We start from the raw sequence: 20,278 nt of genomic DNA, 5'->3' as shown, positions 1-20,278 counted from the left end.
CTTTGTCCCCAAAGTCCCTGATTTTTAACACACTATCTAGGTTTGTCATAGCTTTCCTTCCAAGTAGCAAGCCAGTTTTAACGTCATGGCTGCAGTCACCAGCTGCAGTGCTTTTGGAAATGGAGAAAACAAAACCTGTCATTGTTTCCACTTTTGTCTCCATCTCCTTGCCATGAAATGATGGGATTGGATGCCATGATCTTAGTTTTTTAAAGTATTGAGTTTTAAGCCAGCATTTTCACTCTCCTCTTTCACCCTCATCAAGAGGTTCTTTAGTTCCTCTTCAATTTCTGCCATTACAGTGGTATCATCTGCATGTCTGAGGTTATTGATATTTCTCCCAGAAATCTGGATTCCAGCTTGTGATCCATCCAGCCTGGAATTTCTCATGATATACTCTGCATAGAAGTGAAATAAGCAGGGTGACAATATACAACCTTGTCATACTCCTTTCCCATCTTTGAACCAGTCCATTGTTCCATGTCCAGTTCTAACTGTTGCTTCCTGACCTGCATACAAGTTTCTCAGGAGACAGGTAAGGTGGTCTGGTATTCCCATCTCTTGAAGAATTTTCTACAGTTTGTTGTGATCCACACAGTCAAATGCTTTAGTATCATCAGTGAGGCAGAAGTTGATGTTTTTCTGGAATTCTCTAGCTTTTTCTATGATCCAGCAGATGTTGGCAATTTGATCTCTGGTTCCTCTGGCTTTTCTAAAACCAGGTTGAACATCTGGAATTTCTCAATTCACATACTGCTGAAATCTAGTTTGAAGGATTTTGAGCATTACCTTGCTAGCATGTGAAATGAGAGCAATTGTATGGTAGTTAGAACATTCTTTGGCATTGCCTTTCCTTGTGATTGGGATGAAAACTTACCTTTTCCAGTCCTGTGGCCACTGCTGAATTTTCCTACTTTGCTGACATATTGAATGCAGCACTTTAACAGCATCATCTTTTAGGATTTTAAATAGCTCAGCTGAAATTCCATCACCTCCACTAGCTTTGTTCATAGTAATGCTTCCTAGTGATGCTTCCTATGGTCTTCTTGACTTCATACTCCAGGATGTCTGGCTCTAGGTGACTGGTCACATCACCATTGGGATTATCTAGGTCATGAAGATCTTTTTTGTATAGTTCTTCTGTGTATTCTTGCCACTGCTTCTTAACCTCCACTGCTCTGTTAGGTCCTTGCCGTTCGGTCCTTTATTTTGCCCATCCTTGCATCAAATGTTCCCTTGGTATTTCTAATTCTCTTGAAGAGAGAGATCTAGTGTTTTTTCATTCTATTGTTTTCCTCTATTTCTTTGCATCGTTCACTTTAGAAGGCTTTCTTATCTCTCCTTATTCTCTGGAACTCAGCATTCAGTTGGGTATATCTTTCCCTTTCTCCTTTGCCTTTCACTTCTCTTTTTCTCTCAATAAGTCCTCCTCAGTCAACCCATTTGCCTTCCTGCATTTCTTTCTTTCTTTCTTTTTTTTTTTTGGTATAGTTTTGGTCACTGCCTCCTGTACAATGTCATGAACCTCTGCACATAGTTCTTCAGGCACTCTATCTACCAAATCTACTTCCTTGAATCTATTTGGCACTTCCACTGTATAATTATAAGGGATTTGATTTAGGTCATACTTGAATGGTCTAATGGTTTACCCTACTTTCTTCAATGTAAGCCTGAATTTTGCAATATTGAGATCATAATCTGAGCCATAGTCAGCTCCAGGTCTTGTTTTTTCTGACTGTACAGGGCTTCTCCATCTTTGGCTGCAAAGTATATAATCAATCTGATTTTGGTACTGACCATCTGGTGATGTCCATGTGTAGGATCTTCTCTTGTGTTGTTGGGAGTGGGTGTTTGTTATGACCAGTATGTTCTCTTGGCAAGACTCTATTAGCCTTTGCCCTACTTCATTTTGTACTCTAAAGCCAATTTTGCCTGTTATTCCAGCTATCTCATGACTTCTTACTTTGCATCCCAGTCTCTTATGATTAAAAGGATATCTTTTGGGGGTGTTAGTTCTAGAAGGTTGTAGGTCTTCATAGAACCATTCAGCTTCAGGCTTGGATTACTGTGATGCTGAATGGTTTGTCTTGGAAATGACTTGAAATCATTCTGTAATTTTTGAGATTGTACCCAAGTATTGCATTTTATACTCTTCTTGACTATGCGGGTTACTCCATTTCTTCTAAGGGTTTCTTGCCACAGTAGTAGATATAATGGTCATCTGAATTAAAGTCACCGATTCCTGTTCATTTTAGTTCTGTGATTGCTGAACTGTCAGTGTTCACTCTACCCATCTCCTGCTTGACCACGTTCAATTTACCTTGATTCATGAACCTAATATTCCAGGGTCCTAGGCAGTATTTTTCTTTACAGCATCTGACTTTACTTTCGCCACCAGACACACCCACAGCTGGGTGGTGTTTCCGATTTGCCTCAGCCTCTTCATTCTTTCTGGAGCTATTTCTCTGCTCTTCCCCAGTAGCAAATTGGACCTCTACCAACCTGGAGGATACATCTTCTGGTGTCATCTTTTTTTGCCTTTCTTGGGGTTCTCGAGGCAAGAAACAGGAATGGTTTGCCATTCCCTTCTTCAGCAGATCATGTTTTGTACGATGCGTGTATGTGTTTTTTTATTTATCTATGTTTTCCTCTTTGGGCAGGCAAGGAGGGATGGATGAAGTACAGAGCAGAATGTTAAGCAAGCATGTAGGTCAGGCCCTTGTTTTTAAGAGGTACTGGGTGCCTTGTCAAAGCTTTGTGAATTTACTATTTCTCTTTTGATTTTATCAAGACATCGAGCAGTGCCCTCTACAATGCAGAAGCTTTGTAGTCTGGATAAATGTATGGTTACTGTTCTTTCTCTGCTTCTATAATGCAGTCTAGCTAATTTGAGACATCAGCAGAGGTAACTGGCTGCAAACTCAGAATTTCGTGCTTTTCTTTTCAGTTTGCCTGGAAGGATGAACCATTTTTTCAGAGTGATAAATACATGCTGGCAACACCATAGTGTTTCCTGGCACCAGGGAGGCACTGGGCTCCAGAAAACATGGGCGGCTCTGGGGGCTGAGGGAGTTCATCAACACCAACACGTTACGCTGCACTCAGACAGACAGGCTTCCTGCTGGAAGACTAGCCAAATGGAAGGATGCTAATGGTGTTGGGGTCCTGGCTGCCTGGCTCGGCAGATTTGAATACACTTCTGGCCTCAATCACGTCTCATTTGTCAACATTTTCCTTGGCTCCTGAACCATCCCTTAGAATATAACAACTGCCATGCAATAGTTTCATTTCAACAGAAAAACTGTGAAGGAGTGAATCTGAGTCATAGTCATGACCTTGTTCAAAATTGTCCAAGAGTCACCAGGCTAACTGTAAAATCAAGACATTCTACACCTTAAACGCTACAGTTGAATGCTTGTCTTGCAAGGTTTCTGTCTGAGCTCAGTGTGTTGCTAGTTTGTAGGTGGATTCTAGGGCCAGACCAGCTGAATTTGAATCTTTACTGCACCACTTATTAGGTCAGTTACATGACCTTGGGCAAGTTACATCACCTCTCTGTGCCTCAATACCCTTCTGTATAAAACAGGTTGCCCTAAGGATTGTGATATTATCTGTGTAGTGTTAGGGACACTGCTAGGCACTTTATGAGTGACCTGTACATGTTAACTTTCATTATTCTGTAGAATTTGATGAAAGTGAAGAGTAAGAAAGTAAAAAAAAGAATAAGAGGCTTTTATTTAATATGGGTGACAGGATAATTTTATTTAAGGTAAGTTCCTATACATGTCTTTATTTTTTTCTCCTCCAAGACTTAGATGCTGCATGAACAAGGGGTAAGACTTAATCTCTCAGAACCTGGGTCCTCGTTTGAAAAATGGGGGTAATGACACCTTTGTCGGTGAGGTGCATAACTGTTGTTAAAGGAAGTTTCTCTCTCACAGCGGGGGTCAACTTTCAGTTTAAGCACGAATGAACCATCCCTGCTACATCCCCAGGACCCAGGGAGGCCGTGCAAGTGAAGCCCCTGCTCTGGAAGCGCTGGGGGTGTATTATTGGGTGGAGAGCCAGGCTGGGTGGGGTGGGGTTGGTGTGGAGGGAGCAGGCTGCAATGGGGAGAGCCTGGGCACCTTCAGTGTCGTGTCTTGGAGGGGAGTTGTGATGATCTCAGGGGAGGCTCCTGTGCCTGGATTCTGGTCACTTGGGTGACAAAGCTTGTTACAGGCTCTGATTTGGAGGATTTAGTCCTTGCCTCTGGTTACACTCGGACTGGGACTCTGGACTACTCTTCTGCTTATCCTGTAAAGGATTTCTCTCTTTAGCACCCATCTTCCCTCCCTTCCACCAACGCTTACTGAAGTGTGTCCGTACCTACTGCCAGTTGTGCTAGGCATTAAGGACCTACAAAGTCTTCAACCTTAGGTGCATCTCCTAGTCTTCAGCCTCTCAGAGTGAGTTCTCAACAGTTCCATAGCCCCCTTTCTGGACATGTTCTGAGACTCTGGAATTTTCCCAAGTCAGCACATTCGTTTTTCCTCATGATTCTGTTCCCTTGAATTGTCTGACCCGACCTCTCTATTTCATCCCAGCTGACATCCCTTTGATCCGAGGCCTTGGCCTGTCATGACTGTGTCGCTGCAGCAGCCTCCTGGCCGAGCTCTGACGCCAGTACAGTCTTGATGAGGTAATACACATTGTCTGATACTGCGACGGAGGGTCTGCCCGTGGGACAGTTGCCAATTTATTGCCTCTTAGTTCCTAACTTACCCTTCATTCCCTGACTCCTGAAAATGGAGCTTGAACCTTCAAATATTTCGCCTTTACCAGATGGCTTGATGTAGTTCAGCTTTGCCAGGACAGAGCACTGGAGAGACATCACACGAAGGGGTCTTCTTCCTGGATCCTGTGGATTGTTCCAGAGGACCCAGAGAGTGCTTTATTTTTCTCCACTCCTCAGCCCCAGAGGTTTCTGCCCATGCTGAGAGCTTGCAGGATGCAGCTTCCCTAGGGGACCTCAGCTCTCAGTTTGGACTGCAGTGAAACCTGTGCTTTAGTCAAAGTTCCTCCCTGCACACCTTCTCCTCGGTCCTGTGAGAGTGGACTTCTAGGGAACTCCAGACCACTTGGCTGAGGTACACGAAAGTCCATTAGGTCCCTCCAGAGGGAGGCATCTTCAGGACCCATCAGCAGCATACGTGGTGGTACCCCAGCACCATCTATGCACAGCTTGCCAGCACTATGGACATTTGTTTCTGTGGATGCTGCAATGCAGACACCGGGGAGCCATAACTTTACTGTGTGACTTTTGTCTCCTGAATGGATCCAGACTGATAAGACTCACGGAAACATCAAAATATGCAAACAAGTTTCTCCTGCTGATTGCCAATCCCCTCTACAAACAGGCCTCATCGTTTCTATCAGATTCCACCACTAGTCTTCAAGGTCTCGGGAACAAACCACTCATTTCTTCTCTGTGTATGCTCAGGTTTCCCTCACCATTCATACCCTCCCGTCTCTAGTCCCCTAAATCATATTCTAGCCATCCTTTGAGGTCTAGCTCAAATTCTTCTTCATTTATGAAGTGGTTTTTGCTTTTAATGGCTTCACTGGTGACTCAGCTGGTAAAGAATCTGCCTGCAATGTAGGAGACCTGGGTTTGATCCCTGGGTTGGGAAGACCTCCTGGAGAAGGGAATGGCTACCCACTCTAGCATTCTAGCCTGGTGAATCCCATTGACTATATAGTCCATGGGGTCACAAAGAGTTGGATATGACTGACTGACTTTCACACACACACTTTTGCTTTTTATAGCCATAATCATAACCATTCTTTTCTTGCAAAGCATGCCTGTACTGTATAATTGAGTGCGGAATTATGTAGTGTCCCTTGTGGTTCTTTTCTTTTTGGCTAATAATTTATTGAGATTGAGTTCTTATCACACATGAGGCTGTGTGCTGTGCACTTTCAGTCATTTGATGTCTCATCTTGGAGATTCTCCATCAGATACTCTGTGAATGGGTCTATGTGCTCTCCTAATAGTCACAATATAATTAAATTTTTTCTTCTTTCTCTGGGATACCAAATCAGAGCTATGCTCCATTGTTCTTTTAAATTTTTGGTGCACAGTATGTGGGACTTTAGTTCCCTGACCAGGGATTGAATCCATACCCCCTGCGTTGAGAGACAGAGTCTTAACCACAGGAGAAGACCACCATAAGCAAGTTTATAAACAGGGGTAGAGAACATGTAACATATGCCAAATTCCTGTGAGAATTTTCTCTGTGCATTTGGAAATTATGGTGGCCTTCTGGTTTAATATATTTAGTAAATAATGGCAGCCTTCTCATTGAACCTGCTTCCATCACCCATGCACTATGAAACCCCAGGGAGGTAATAAAAAGAGTCAGAATTCCACTTGCTCTTTGCAGTAGTTGCTTTGTTATGTCCATAGCCTTGACTGGCAGTTTATAGCAAACCCCTTTCTGTTCAACCTCAGGAAATCTTCTGAATGGCTTAGACTTTTGAGAAAGGGAAAAGAAATTTTGAGCATCCTACTAAAACTAATGTGCATGATTTCTTAATGCCATTGGCCTTGTCTGGAGTGAAAACTGTGAAAGTCAAAGTGTTAGTCGCTCAGTCATGTCTGATGGTGTTCTGGACTGCAGGCCGCCAGGCTCCTCTGTCCTTTGGATTCCCCAGGCAAGAATACTGGAGTGGGTTGCCATTCCCTTCTCCAGGGGGTCTTCCTGACCCAGGAATCAAACCCAGGTTTCCTGCATTGTAAGCAGATTCTTCACCATCTGAGCTACCTGGGAGTGGAAATCTAAATGGTGAAAAACTGATCTTGATTCTTTGCATTCAGAAAGACTGGTCTTAATTCTGTTGAGTTCAGTGAGGTGGGAAAATCATCTCACTATGACAGTTATCTATATTCTACCAACAAAGAAGTGGGAGCAAATGAGGTTAAGTAATTTGACCAAGGAAATGTAGCTAATGGGTGGTAACACCAGGGTGTGAACCATGGCTTACCTAACCACAGCATGAAATTGTCTCCATGAAATGAGATTTATTTCATAAAGTTAAGATTTCCTACCTGCCTGGCTCACATTCACCTGAGGAAGTCAGGGATATTATTATCCCCCTCTTGCAGTTCAGGAGGAAGGCTTGGAAAAGCTCACTGAGTTGCCCAATTCTGCTCAGGCAGGAAGTTAGCAATATTGAGGCCTGGATCCAAAGCTGGTCCTCCTCATCTGTCATTAGATGAATGTTTCATGTGGGTGCTATGGACCAAGGTAGATACCAGCTCCACCTGAGCCGACAGTGTGTGTTTTTTCACAGATAGTCGGTAACACGGTGCTTAGCTACTTCCGGTAAGCTTCCGGTGCTTACCGGAAGGACCAGAGGAAGTAATTGACTGAAACACCAAATGATCCAGCTGGCCAGCTGTTAAGAAGCCTGCGGACCTGGTATCTAGCATGACAGTTTCTTTTGGAACAAGTTTCTTGTGTTCTGTTGTGTTTCTTCATAGCTATAACATAAACTCTCTAGGGTTAAGTCTCCCTAGTTCTGTTTTTAGGAACATTTCTGTGTCTCTGGAACAGTGTGCACTTATATGGCAGCTTCAGCCTTCTTTGAACCCTTGAGGCCCCAGCACAGTATAAGAGTGGCTTTGGAGGACATGCTGCTCCGGACAGATGATGGTGGTGACAACGGTCAGACCCCAAGGGCAGGCTTGTCTTTAGACTACGTGAAGATGGTGCTGAGTGCTCTGAATGCTGGTGCCCTGGCCCTGAGCTGTTGCTCAAACGTCCTTCAAGTATGAGCTGTTACCCAGGAGCGGAAGAACACAAGGGGCCACTTATGTCCATTCAGGGAAGGACCATGCAGAGTGCCCCTACACTGTTTGCTTTTAATTCGGAGATCTCATTGGTTACTAGTCCTTCTCCCATGATATGAGCAGAGAAAAACAACATAATGGAAGAGGTATTCTAATCACTGACCAGAACGAAGCTTTGGGAGGACGGGTAGGTTTAATTTGTTATTCTGTTCCATGTTTGCACAGAAGCAGAAGAATTGACTGGGCATTAGTTTTTCTTTCATTGGAAAAACACTTAAAACTTCTATGCTAAATGGTATTTTCTTGTAAAATGTTTTAACTCTGTGAGCTCTATTCGATTCTGTTCACACAGATTATTATTATTATTATTTAAATGGAACTCTTGCAAGGAGAGTCAGACATGACTTAGCAACTAAACAACCCATCTTTATAGTTTAAAGATACTGTTCTTTGGATTGGAAAACTGCAATTTTATTGGAAGTATTATTGAATATAATAATATTACCTTATTGCTTACCTTTAATTTTATGCCTGTTTTGTTTCAAGGATTATGCTAGATGCTTTATAGATGTTTATTTAATTCCAACATTATCCCTCTAACATCTGTGTAGATTCTTTTATGCCAATTCAAACTGTGCAAATTTGGAATAGTATTATGTAAACACCAGGCACGAAGTCAGAAATAAGGTGAATATTATTAAATTAAATAGGAAACCGAGAATTTTGACACACATGGGCCAAGACAACTCTGTTCACTCCATTGCCATGAGGTGGTACTGCTTTTAGCTGGCAACTTGAAGTTCTTTGTCTTCAATACCATCAACTCTGGGAATGCATTCCTGACATAAAATGCGCTTGTATTGTAATCCCAGACAGCATATGACAGTACAGTGTCTTTGTATATAGGGAATGATCAGAAAATGATCATTTAATGGATCTGAACAGGCTAAAAGGGGGTATGGTCAGAAATAAGCTGATCAATCCCTCACCTGTGTAATGTGAGCCTGACCACTCTCCTTTTGCATTTCGAACTGGGGTTGCAAGTCAACTTGTGATGTCCAGCTGAATACCATTAAGTATTTTAACTTCATTTAACTTTATCCTCCAAATCTTGCTCTTGGTTTCTTTCCCACTTCCCCACCCCTCCCTGTCTTCAGAAAAATAGCATTTGTGTAAGGGCTTTTGAATATAATCTTTGACTCAATGGGCTTGAGTTTGAGCGAACTCTGGGAGATAGTGAAGGACAGGGAAGCCTGTTGTGCTGCAGTGCGTGGGATGGCTGAGTGGGACACGACTGAGCAACTGAACGGCAACATTTTCAAATAACTGTAGATTCATAGGAAGCTGAAAAATAATAAAGACAGGTCCTGTGTGCCCTGCCCTCAGTTCTCCCCAATGGCAACATCTTATAAGACAGTAGCAGCACATGTGGTTTTGAAGGGCAGCAGCTTACCAAGTTTAAGTTCTGGGGAAAAGCTCTACATGGAAGCCCTCTCCTCACACCCCAACCAGAGCAGGCTTCAGGGGCATAACACCTGTGCCTTTGCACCAAGGCTCACAGCAGAAGGGTGCAATCAGCATCTTGAAATTCTTCAAAGATTTGATCTTTGAATTTGCATTTTTAGGTAAAGTTGAAGAAACAGTGGAGCACGCCCCCGGGGCTTGGAACCTTGGCTCATGGTAGTTCCACCTCCCAGACTCAGGGATGGGGTGTCGACCTCCGCCTCTTCTGCTTCTGCCCTGTGCCCACTGCTGCCTTCCCCGCTGGGCAATCCTGGGTGTGGGTGCTGGATTGCTGGGTCAGTGGGGAAGGCGTCTGGGACCCGTAAGGGTTTGCATGTGTCTGGCAAGTATCCGTGTTCTTGAGGAGTTATTTTGTACTAAAGAGCAAATACAAACCACCACAACAAGTCAAGACAGAGATAGCTGAAAGAAGGAAGATGCCTTTACTCTGCATTTTGAACAAAGGGCCTGTCATTTCCATTTTACACTGGGCCCCACAAATCATATGGCTAATCCTTCTGAAAACTGTTTTATAGCCCAGCCTCTTACAAAAAATCCTAGGCATGAAGATGAATATTTATCAGGAAGTAAGAAGCTTTGACTAAAGCACAGGGGTGTATTTGTGTGCCGAAGGTATAAATGGTTCCCACTAATGCCAGAGAAATCTTCCTAAAGCACATTCTTATCAAGTCAGAGACTGTGCTAAACCCCTTGGGGCTTCCTGTTCATGGGCCAGACTCCACAGCTGTAGCCTGACCTGGGTTCTCCATAAATAACCTACCTCATTTTATCTTCTGAATTTCAGGGTTCAGTAGACCTTGATTCAAATTCATGCTTGCTTCCAACTCAATACAGTTCATGCTTGTGCCATTTTGTTTTTCAGAAATGCCATTTTACTCAGTCTTTGAAGCTCAACCATCACTTCTCTCCTAAAGCTCCCAGTCTGTGCCCATCTCACAGCCTTTGCACTTGTTTTCTCTGCCCGTATCATTCTTTCTCTAGTTCTTCTGCCTTTTCTAATCAAATTGCCAACATCTGTTGGATCATCAGAAAAGCAAGAGAGTTCCAGAAAACCATCCATTTCTGCTTTATTGACTATGCCAAAGCCTTTGACTGGGTGGATCACTACAAACTGTGGAAAATTATTCAAGAGATGGGAATACCAAACAATGACCTGCCTCTTGAGAAATTTGTATGCAGGTCAAGAAACAAGAGTTAGAGCTGGACATGGAACAACAGACTGGTTCCAAATAGGAAAAGGAGTACGTCAAGGTTGTATATTGTCACCCTGCTTATTTAACTTATATGCAGAGTATATCATAAGAAATGATGGGCTGGAGGAAGCACAAGCTGGAGTCAAGATCTGAGAAAAATATCAATAACCTCAGATATGCAGATGACACCACCCTTATGGCAGAAAGCGAAGAAGAAATAAACAGCCTCTTGATGAAAGTGAAAGAAGAGATTGAAAAAGTTGGCTTAAAACTCAACATTCAGAAAACAAAGATCATGGCATCTGGTCCCATTATTTCATGGCAAATAGATGGGGAAATAGTGGAAATGGTGGCAGACTTTATTTTTTGGGGCTCCAAAATCACTGCAGATGGTGACTGCAGCTATGAAATTAAAAGACGCTTACTCCTTGGAAGAAAGCTATGACCAAACTAGATGGCATATTAAAAAGCTAAGACATTACTTTGCCAACAAAGGTCCATCTAGTCAAGCTATAGTTTTCCCAGTAGTCATGTATGGATGTGAGAGTTGGACTATAAAGAAAGCTGAGCACTGAAGAATTGATGCTTTTGAACTGTGGTGTTGGAGAAGACGCTTGAGAGTCTCTTGGACTGCAAGGAGACCCAACCAGTCCATCCTAAAGGAGATCAGTCCTGAATATTCGTTGGAAGGATTGATGCTGAAGCTGATGCTTTAATACTTTGGCCACCTGATACAAAGAACTGACTCATTTGAAAAGACTCTGATGCTGGGAAAGATTGAGGGCAGGAGGAGAAGGGGCTGACAGAGGATGAGATGGTTGGATGGCATCACCGACTCAATGGACATGAGTTTGAGTAAACCCTGGGAGTTGGTAATGGACAGGGAGGCCTGGCGTGCTGCAGTCCATGCGGTTGCAAAGAGTCAGACACAACTGAGCAACTGTACTGAACTGATTAGTCTTTCTCCAGGCCTGGTACAGCTAGAGCCATCTCATTGTTCAGAGAGGTCACCTGTCTGGAGGGGTCTACCTGAATGCCTGCTCTAAGCTGCTAACCTTTACCCCATCCCATCCTATTCCTGTTAATTGCATTGACCACTTTTAAAATTAACTTTGTATATTTAATATTTTACTAGTGTAATGATCATCTCTCCCCGTGAGAGTGGGTACCTTTGCCTTTTTCACTCTGTATCTTCAGGCCTCAAACTTTGCCCAGCAAATAACTGGTAGTTCCCAGGTGGCGCTAGTGGTAAAGAATCCGTCTGCCAATGTAGCAAACGTTAAAGACATGCATTTGATCCCTGGGTCAGGAAGGTCCCCTGGAGGAGGGCATGGCAACCCACTCCAGTATTCTTGCCTGGAGAATCCCACGGACAGAAGTGCCTGGTGGGCTGCAGTCATAGCCTCGCAAAAAGTCAGACATGACTGAAGCACTGAATAACAGAAGGTTCTTCTCCTTCTTCCAAACACAGGAGTACATTGTATTATCTCCTCTTCTATGCTATTACCTTCTTGGGGTTGGTTGGGGGGGATGATTCGTTCTTATCACTCAGGACGCCTAGTAGAGACCTAGGCTTCAGCAAGTCTTCACTGAACGCAGACATAAAAAACAAATGGTGCAGAGGCAGAGCGTTTCTTTCTCTTTCAGAACAACCAGACACAGCATTAAAGCAGAGAGATCAAAACTAATTGCTGGAATGAGAAGTAGGTGCCATTTAGCAGTCACGGCATCTGTACTAAAGGCGGCCTTGGGAAAGCGTGTAATCAGCTCATAACACATGGTGTCCAGGGTGACCTCTGTGCTCATCCCTGTGCCATTCTCTTTAGGCTGTTGGTTGCCTCTGTGGCCTGTGGGATGGAAAGCTTCCCAAAATAGAGAGCAGGGATGAGGCTGAAGTCCAACAGGAGGGAATCAGAGCTAGAAGGCACCTTGTCGCCCGCATCAGGCTGTTCTTTCAGCAAAGCACTTTGTTTTCCATCCTCGATAAAACTGGAGGTATTCACCTCGGGCTGAGGTGAGACCTCTGGAGAGCCTGAGGAAGGTGAGATGCGGCATTCATCTCCAGAGGGGCAGGTTTGGGGCGGAAATGGGACCATGAAACAAAATGGCACGCATAGAAAAGCCACGGTGTGATGAGTGCCGGGTGTTCCGGGCCAGAAGGACGTGAGGTTCTGCCCAGCTCAGCCAGGAGGAGGCTCTGCGAGAAGAGTCTGGAGCCGCAAGTGACCCGTGGGCCGTGGGGAACAGAGTCCACAGTGCGCGAGGCCAAGGGGTTAGGTCTGACAGGAAGGGAGGACGCGCGCCATGTTTGGAAACTCATGCGGACGACTTCCTCTTCCGGTCCCCCTTCAGAGAGCGCTTTGCGAAGCCTCAGCGCCCCCCATGGACACCCCCGCAGCTCGTGAGGAAGATGACAAGGACTCCCGCTCTCCCTCCAGTGTGCAGCATCCCTGATGGCAGCCTCTCTGCTGAGAGGACGGAGCTTGGTCCCCGGTGCTGATGGAGGGAGGTGTAACCATGTGGGGTGGTGGAGCTGGTGTTGGGGAGGTCCTTGAGGGGAAGTCCTGCAGGCCAGCTCCTGGGATGTCTGAGGGCTGATTATTTCAGTTTTCTTCCTGGGAAGGAAAGGCCTCTTGTGTGACAGGGCAGCCCTGTTGGTCTCCTGTGGGATTTTTCCCCTTCCCTGGGTCTGCAGTTCCCAAGCTGGCCTTTCAGATAGCTCTGCACTGAGAAGGCAGTGGCAGAGACCACAACCTGAAATCTGGTACGTAGGACTCACGATCTCACTGCAAACAGCCAAGAGGGGCCCTGGCCTGCAGACTGTAGAACAGTACTCCAAGGGGCTGGGCACACCATGCTGGGGGTACAAAAACTGTCACGTTCCTCCTCTTTTCCGCTCTGGAGAAAATCCTTCTTTTTAATTCTTGGAAGGAGGAAATTCTGTGGAGCCTCAAATTAGACCACAAGCGCACATTTATCCCCTCAAAGGCATCCACTTCAGTGCCCGCTTCTATCTTTGACCTTGGAGTTTTCCTTCTTTATGACAGTACAGAACCAAAGAGTGTGCCTTTAGACTTATTCAGTCTGGGCTCTGAGCTGTTTTCCCTACTGGCTAGATGTTCTGATTTGTAAGTAAATTATGTGTGTGTCAAATCAGTACCTAGTAGGGCAGTACTTGCTGTCTAAGGCTGATTGATGACTCTAGTGTGCCAGTGGTACCCAGGGGTTCCAGCACCTGCCAAAACAAAGGATGGTTTAGGAGCAGAGCTTGGCAAGTCCTACCATCCCCATCAATTCGTTTCCTATTGCTGCTGTAGCAAATCGCCGTAAACCTAGTGGCTTAGCACGACATACATTGATTCTCTTTTAGTTCTGCAAGTCAGAAGTCAGAGGTCACATTCCTGGGCTAAAATCGGGGTGTCGGTAGGGCTGCCTCCCTTGTAGATTCTCTGGGACAGAGTCCGTTTCTTTGCCTTTTCCAGCTTGCATTCCTAGGCTCATGGCCCAACAACACTTCAATCTTTGCTTCCTTTGTCATGTGTTCTTTTCCGAGTCTGGCTCTCCCGCCTCCCTCTTACAGGGATCCTTGTGATAACATTGGATAATCCAGGACTCTTCCCACCTCCGTATCTTTAATTAATCTCCCACCTCCTTATCTTTGATTACCCTCCCACCTCCATGTCTTTAATTACCCTCCCACCTCCATGTCTATTGCCATGTAAGGTAATAATTTCACAGGTTCTGGGAATTCAGATGTGGAAGGCCTCATTATTCTACCTCGTGCATCATGACTCTCAGCTGGCTGAGATCCATCCATGACTTCCTGTGACAAATAAAACCCACATTCCAGTACAAGACTTGCAAGGCCCTGCCCGCTTCTCCAACCAGCCTTTTCCTGGCCCTCTGTTCCTGTCACCCTGGCCTGTGCCTGCTCCTCTTAAAACCTCAGGCCATTTTGTTTTGAAGATCTTGGTGGTGGTTGCTCTCTCTGGTTCAGTTTCAGTTCAGTCACTCGATCGTGTCTGACTCTCTGCTACCCCATGGCCTGCAGCACACCAGGCCTCCCTGTCCATCACCAACTCCCGGAGCTTACTCAAACTCATGTCCATTGAGTCGGTGATGCCATGCAACCATCTCATCCTCTGTTGTCCCCTTCTCCTCCCACCTTCAATCTTTCCCAGCATCAGGGTCTTTTCCAATGAGTCGGCGCTTCTAGATCGTTCTTCCTTAAGAACCTCACAAAACTGTATGTTCTTTTATTCTGGATCTCATCCTCTGGGAGACCACTCCTGGGAAATCTTTTTGAAAGGAGCCTTCACCCTGGTCACTAATACCCCAGAACTTAATTTTACATATCACACGTGGTAGTAAAATCAGTTATGTATTTGTCATCTCTCTCACCACAGTGTAAGCTCAGTGGGAGCAGGCACCATTCTGTTTTGTTTATCAGCAGGATCACCAGTGCCTACCATGATGCCTGGCAAACAGCTGGCATTCGACAACTCTCTTTTTACTGAAACAGAGGCATGATGATCCTAGGGACAAGGTCAGCATGAAGCATCTCTCTCCCCTTTGTGTATACTGTAGCCTTTTCCATTTGTATGTGATTTATAGACATAATTGTCAGATTTGCAGGAGACCTGGGTTCGATCCCTGGGTTGGGATTATCCTCTGGAGAAGGGAACAGCTACCCACTCCAGTATTCTGGCCTGGAGAATTCCACGGACTGTATAGTTCATGGGGTCGCAAAGAGTCAGACACGACTTAGCGGCTTTCACTTTCACTTTGCAGGTATATAGCAGAAGAGTTTCCAGTTACGGAATCTGCTTTTTATTTAAAGGAAAAAATCTAACATTAATTATGCAGTTGTTGGTATTTGAGCTAAGACCTTTTGTTACTTCATACTCAAATATGCCCTGAGTGTCAAGCATTGTGGGTCCCACTTAACAGAAGAAGAAACTGAAGCTTATGTTAAATAACTTGTCTAAATTTACAAGGCTCATAAGGAGTGGAGTGGAACCTGAATACAGCTTGTCTGACACCATTACCAAACTCAGTACCATTGCTGCTGTACATGCCTGCATATTACAGTGTAGCCAATACAAAAGAGCTTTGACTGGGGGCCTAAATTTACATTCTGATGGTGGTGGTGTTTTAGTCGCTAAGTTGTGTCTGACTCTTGTGACCCCATGGACTGTAGCCTACCAGACTCCTCTGTCCATGGGATTTCCCAGGCAAGAATACTGGAGTGGGTTTCCATTTCCTTCTTCAGGGGAACTTCCTGACCCAGGGATCAAACTTGGGTCTCTGCATTGCAGGCAGACTCTTTACTGACTGAGCTGCAAGTTCAATTCAGTCACTCAGTCATGTCCAACTCTTTGCAACCCCAGGGAAGATTACATTCTGATGACACTTAGTAATTGTGTATGTAACCTTGAGTAAGTGCCTTAATATTGGTGAAATTTAACTTCAATATCTCGTATCATTGTTAAAAGAGTAAATGACATAAGATGTGCCAAGTATCTAATACAGTGCCTGGAAGAAAATTGAATGTTGACCACATGGGAGATCTGAAGTAGTATTAGTAGAAACCTTCCACTCTAACTTCTTCTTCAAGGTGTTTTGCTTCCTGTTTCCCTCTAATTTAAGGGAAACTTGAGAAAGAAGCTTGAAAGAAATGCCCCTGGTCAATAGGGGCATTGGGTTAATAGGGTCACTAGGGCCCCTGGTCTATATTTTCATCATCATTTCTTCCTGTCACAAATGTTCTCAAGCTCAGCTTCACTGAAACAGGTTTTCCCATCAATACTGAATATTTTTTAACTCAAGTTTTCAGGAGAGAGTAAACACTTGTCAGTGGTGAAATGCAGTTCTCGGGGGGCAACATCTCATCGAGGATGCTGAACACTGAAGAACGAAATGGTCTCCCAAGTGGGTTAGAGAAAGTGCCCCGAGACCCGGCAGTGCACTTTTTCATAAACTGCCCCCCCTAGTGGAATATTTTTGGAAAGCTATGCTTTTCCTATCCACCAGGAGGGTTAATGAAGCTTAATAACTTAAGCTTTCCTGCTAACAATTTCTTTTCCAGATACCGCTTGATGTTGCCATGTTTAAAAGGCAAGTCTGTTAAAAAATGTTAATATGAATATGTCATACCCTTGCTTAAAGTCTCCAGTGAGTCCTTTCAGAATGAAGCCCAAACACCTTTCATTGTTCAATAAATCTCTCTACCATCTCATCCCAACCTACCTGGAGAGCTCCATTTCTTGATACTATTTCCCATTCCTTCAGCTGCTGCCTCAGTACACCCTCCACTTCGTGGAGAACCTGCCATTGGTCATCCTTCACTCTCAGACTGGGAGATACGCATGAGGACATGGGCATGTTTTTGTTCACAAGAGCACTGTGAATGATATCTGCATACTTTACAGATCAGAAGGTACTTCCTAATGTGATTTGAATCTCACCAGTCCAAGATCTGGATTGACCAAACCCGTGGGTAGTAAAATATCTTTATAGGTAGCTAGGGTGGTTGAGAGCCCCTTGGACTGCAAGGAGAGCCAACCAGTCCATCCTAAAGGAAATCATTCCTGAATATTCCCTGGAAGGACTGATGTTGAAGCTGAAGCTCCAATACTTTGGCCACCTGATGGGGAGAACTGACTCTTTGGAAAAGACCCTGATGCTGGGAAAGATTGAAGGTGGGAGGAGAAGGAGACGACAGATGATGAGATGATGGATGGCATCACTGGCTCAATGGACATGAGTTTGAGTAAACTCTGGGAGTTGGTGATGGACAGGGAGGCCTGGTGTGCTGCAGTCCATAGGGTCACAAAGAGTCAGACACGACTGAGTGGCTGAACAGAACTGAGAACCCTGCAGTGAACAAATCTATAGGCAGCATTTCCCAGCAGCATTTGCTCGCTTCCTGTCTCTGTGTCACATTTTGGTAATTGTCAAAATATTTCCAACTTTTCCATTATTACTATATTTGTGGTGGTGATCTATGATCAGCTCTCTTTGATACTACTATTGTAGATTTTTAGGACTCCATGAACTGTGCTGATGCAAGATAGCAGACTCAATGGAGAAATATTGTGTGTGCTGTGATTGTCTCCCCAACAACTGTTTTTCCCCTTCTCTCTCCCTCTCTTTGGTCCTCCCTATTTCTTGAGACACAACAATATTGAAATTAGGCCAATTAACAATCTGACAGTGGCTTCTAAGGGTTTAAGATAAAGGAGGGTCGCACATCTTTCACTTTAAGTCCAAAGCTAGAAATGATTAAGCTTAATGAGGAAAGCATGTTGAAAGCCAGGACAGGCCAAAAGCTAGGCTTCTTGTGCCAGTTAGCAAAGTTGTGGGTACAAAGGAAAAGTTCGTAAAGGAAATAAAAATGCTACTGCAGTGAATACACAAATGAGAAGAAAGCAAAATAGCCGTATGCCAGTAGGGAGAACGTTTTAGTGGTCTGAATAGAAGTTCAAACAAGACACAAGATTTCCTTAAGCCAAAGCTTAATCTAGAGCAAGGCCCTACCTCTTTAATTCTATGAAGGCTGAGAGAGGTGAGGAAGCTGCTGAAGAACAGTCTGGAGCTAGCAGAGGTCAGTTCATTGGGTTGGGTTCATGAGGCTGAAGGAAAAAAACATCTCCAAAACATAAAAGTGTAAGGTAAAGTACTAAGCGGTGATGTAGAAGTTGCAACAAGTCATCTAGAATATCTACCTAAGATCGTTAAAGAGGGGCTTCCCAGATGGCTCAATGGGTGAAGAATCCACCTGTAGTGCAGAAGATACAGGAGACTCAGGTTCACTCCCTGGGTTTGAAAGAGCCTCTGGGGAAGGGCATGGCAACCCACTCTAGTATTCTTTCCTGGAGAATCTCATGGACAGAGGAGCCTGGAGGGCTACAGTCCATAGGGTTGCAAAGAGTTGGATGAAACTAAAACAGCTGAGCATGAATGAATGCACACTAAAAAACAGATTTTCATTGTATATGAAACAGCCATCTGTTGGCAGAAGATGTATCTAGGACTTTCATAGCTAGAGAGGTTCAGAAAACAAATTGACTTGCTAGGGGTTAGTGAAGCTGGTGACTTGAAGTCAGTGCTTATTGATTGTGCTGAAAATCCTACAGCCCTTAAGAACTTTGCTGAATCTACTCAGTCTGTGTGCTATCAGTGGAATAACAAAGCCTGGACAACAGCATATCTGTTGACGACACAGTACATTTAATATTTTAAACCCACTATTGAGATCTCTCACTCAGAAAGAAAGATCTCTCACTCTTTCAGAATATTTACTGCTCATGGATGATGCTGGTGGACTCATGCATGGATGATGGTGATGGACAGGGAGGCCTGGCATGCTGTGGTTCATTGGGTCACAAAGAGTTGGATACAACTGAGCGACTGAACTGAACTGAACTCACAATGTGCCTGGTTATGCAAGAGTGCTGATGGAGATGTATGATGAGGTTCGTGTTATTTTTATGCCTGCTAACAACATCCATTCTTCAGCCCATGAATCAAAGAATAATCTAGACTTTCAAATCTTATTATTTAAGAAATACACTTCATAAGTCTCTACCTGGCAAAGATAATATCTCTGATGGATCTGGGTAAAGTCAATAGAAAGTCTTCTAGAAAGGATTCACTGTTCTAAATCCCATTAAAAACAGTTGTGATTCATGGGAAGAGTTTAAAATATCATTAGCAGAAGCTTAGAAAAAGTTGATTCCAACCCGCATAGATGACTTTGAGGGGGTCAAGACTCCAGTAGAGGAAGTAACTGCAGAGGTGGTGGAACTAACAGCAACAAAAACATTAGAATTAGAAGCGGAGCTTGAAGATGTGATTGAATTGCTGCAATCTCATGATAAAACTTTCACTGATGTGGAGTTGCTTCTTATGAATGGGCTAAGAAAATGGTTTCTTGAGATGGAATCTACTTGTGGTCAAGACTGTTGAAACAGCAAAGGATTTAGAATGTTACACAAACTTAGTTGGTAAAGTAGTGGCAGAGTTTGAGGTGACTGACTCCAATTTTGAAAGAGGTTTTACTGTGGGTAAAATGCTGTTACACAGCATTGCATGCTACAGAGAAATCATTCATGAAAGAAACAGTCAGTTGATATGGCAAACTTCATTGTTGTCTTATTTTAAGAAATTGCCAGAGCCACTCCAACCTTCAGGAATCACCACCCCGATCAATTAGCAGCCATCAACATACAGGCAAAACCCTTCACCAGCAAAAAGATTATAACTCATGAAAGGTTTAGATGATGTTCAGAAATTTTTAGCAACACAAGTAATTTAACTAGGGTATGTATATATTTTAGACATGATGCTATGTCTAATGATTGCACACTTAATAGACTACATGAAAGTGTAAATATAATTTTTATGTGCTCTGAAATACCAAGAAATTATTGTGATTCACTTTATTAGGATGCTCACTTTATTGTAGTAGTTGGGAAACAAATCTATAATAACTCTGAGGCATGGCTGTGTCTGTATTAGTTAAGTTTCTTTCAAGCATAAGCTATAGGGCTGTAGGCTGTGAATTCAATATTAATGAATCAACAATATGTATTAAATCAGAATATTTAAACAGAAACCCACAGAAAACCAGGTTATGTATTGAATGATTGATGAAAACATGACCAGAGGCCTTGCGGAACCTAGTCGTGTGATTTCCCTTTAGTATTCACTAATTCAGTGTTTG

General features: G+C 43.8%; 1 protein-coding gene across 1 annotated transcript in view; it reads right to left on the bottom strand.

Moving 5' to 3' along the window:
• The window catches only part of LOC106502368, a 28,750-nt gene extending 21,227 nt beyond the window's left edge, over window positions 1-7,523 (bottom strand). The window contains exon 1 of the mRNA XM_018051635.1: window positions 7,387-7,523. Coding sequence (XP_017907124.1) covers window positions 7,387-7,523 — 137 coding nt within the window. The remainder of the gene's footprint in view (window positions 1-7,386) is intronic.

Source organism: Capra hircus, chromosome 7 (genome assembly GCF_001704415.2).
Source record: "Capra hircus breed San Clemente chromosome 7, ASM170441v1, whole genome shotgun sequence".
NCBI classification, from domain to species: Eukaryota; Metazoa; Chordata; class Mammalia; order Artiodactyla; family Bovidae; genus Capra; species Capra hircus.
Note: the sequence above shows the minus strand (reverse complement) of the source record. Positions and strands in the feature narration are given on the sequence as shown.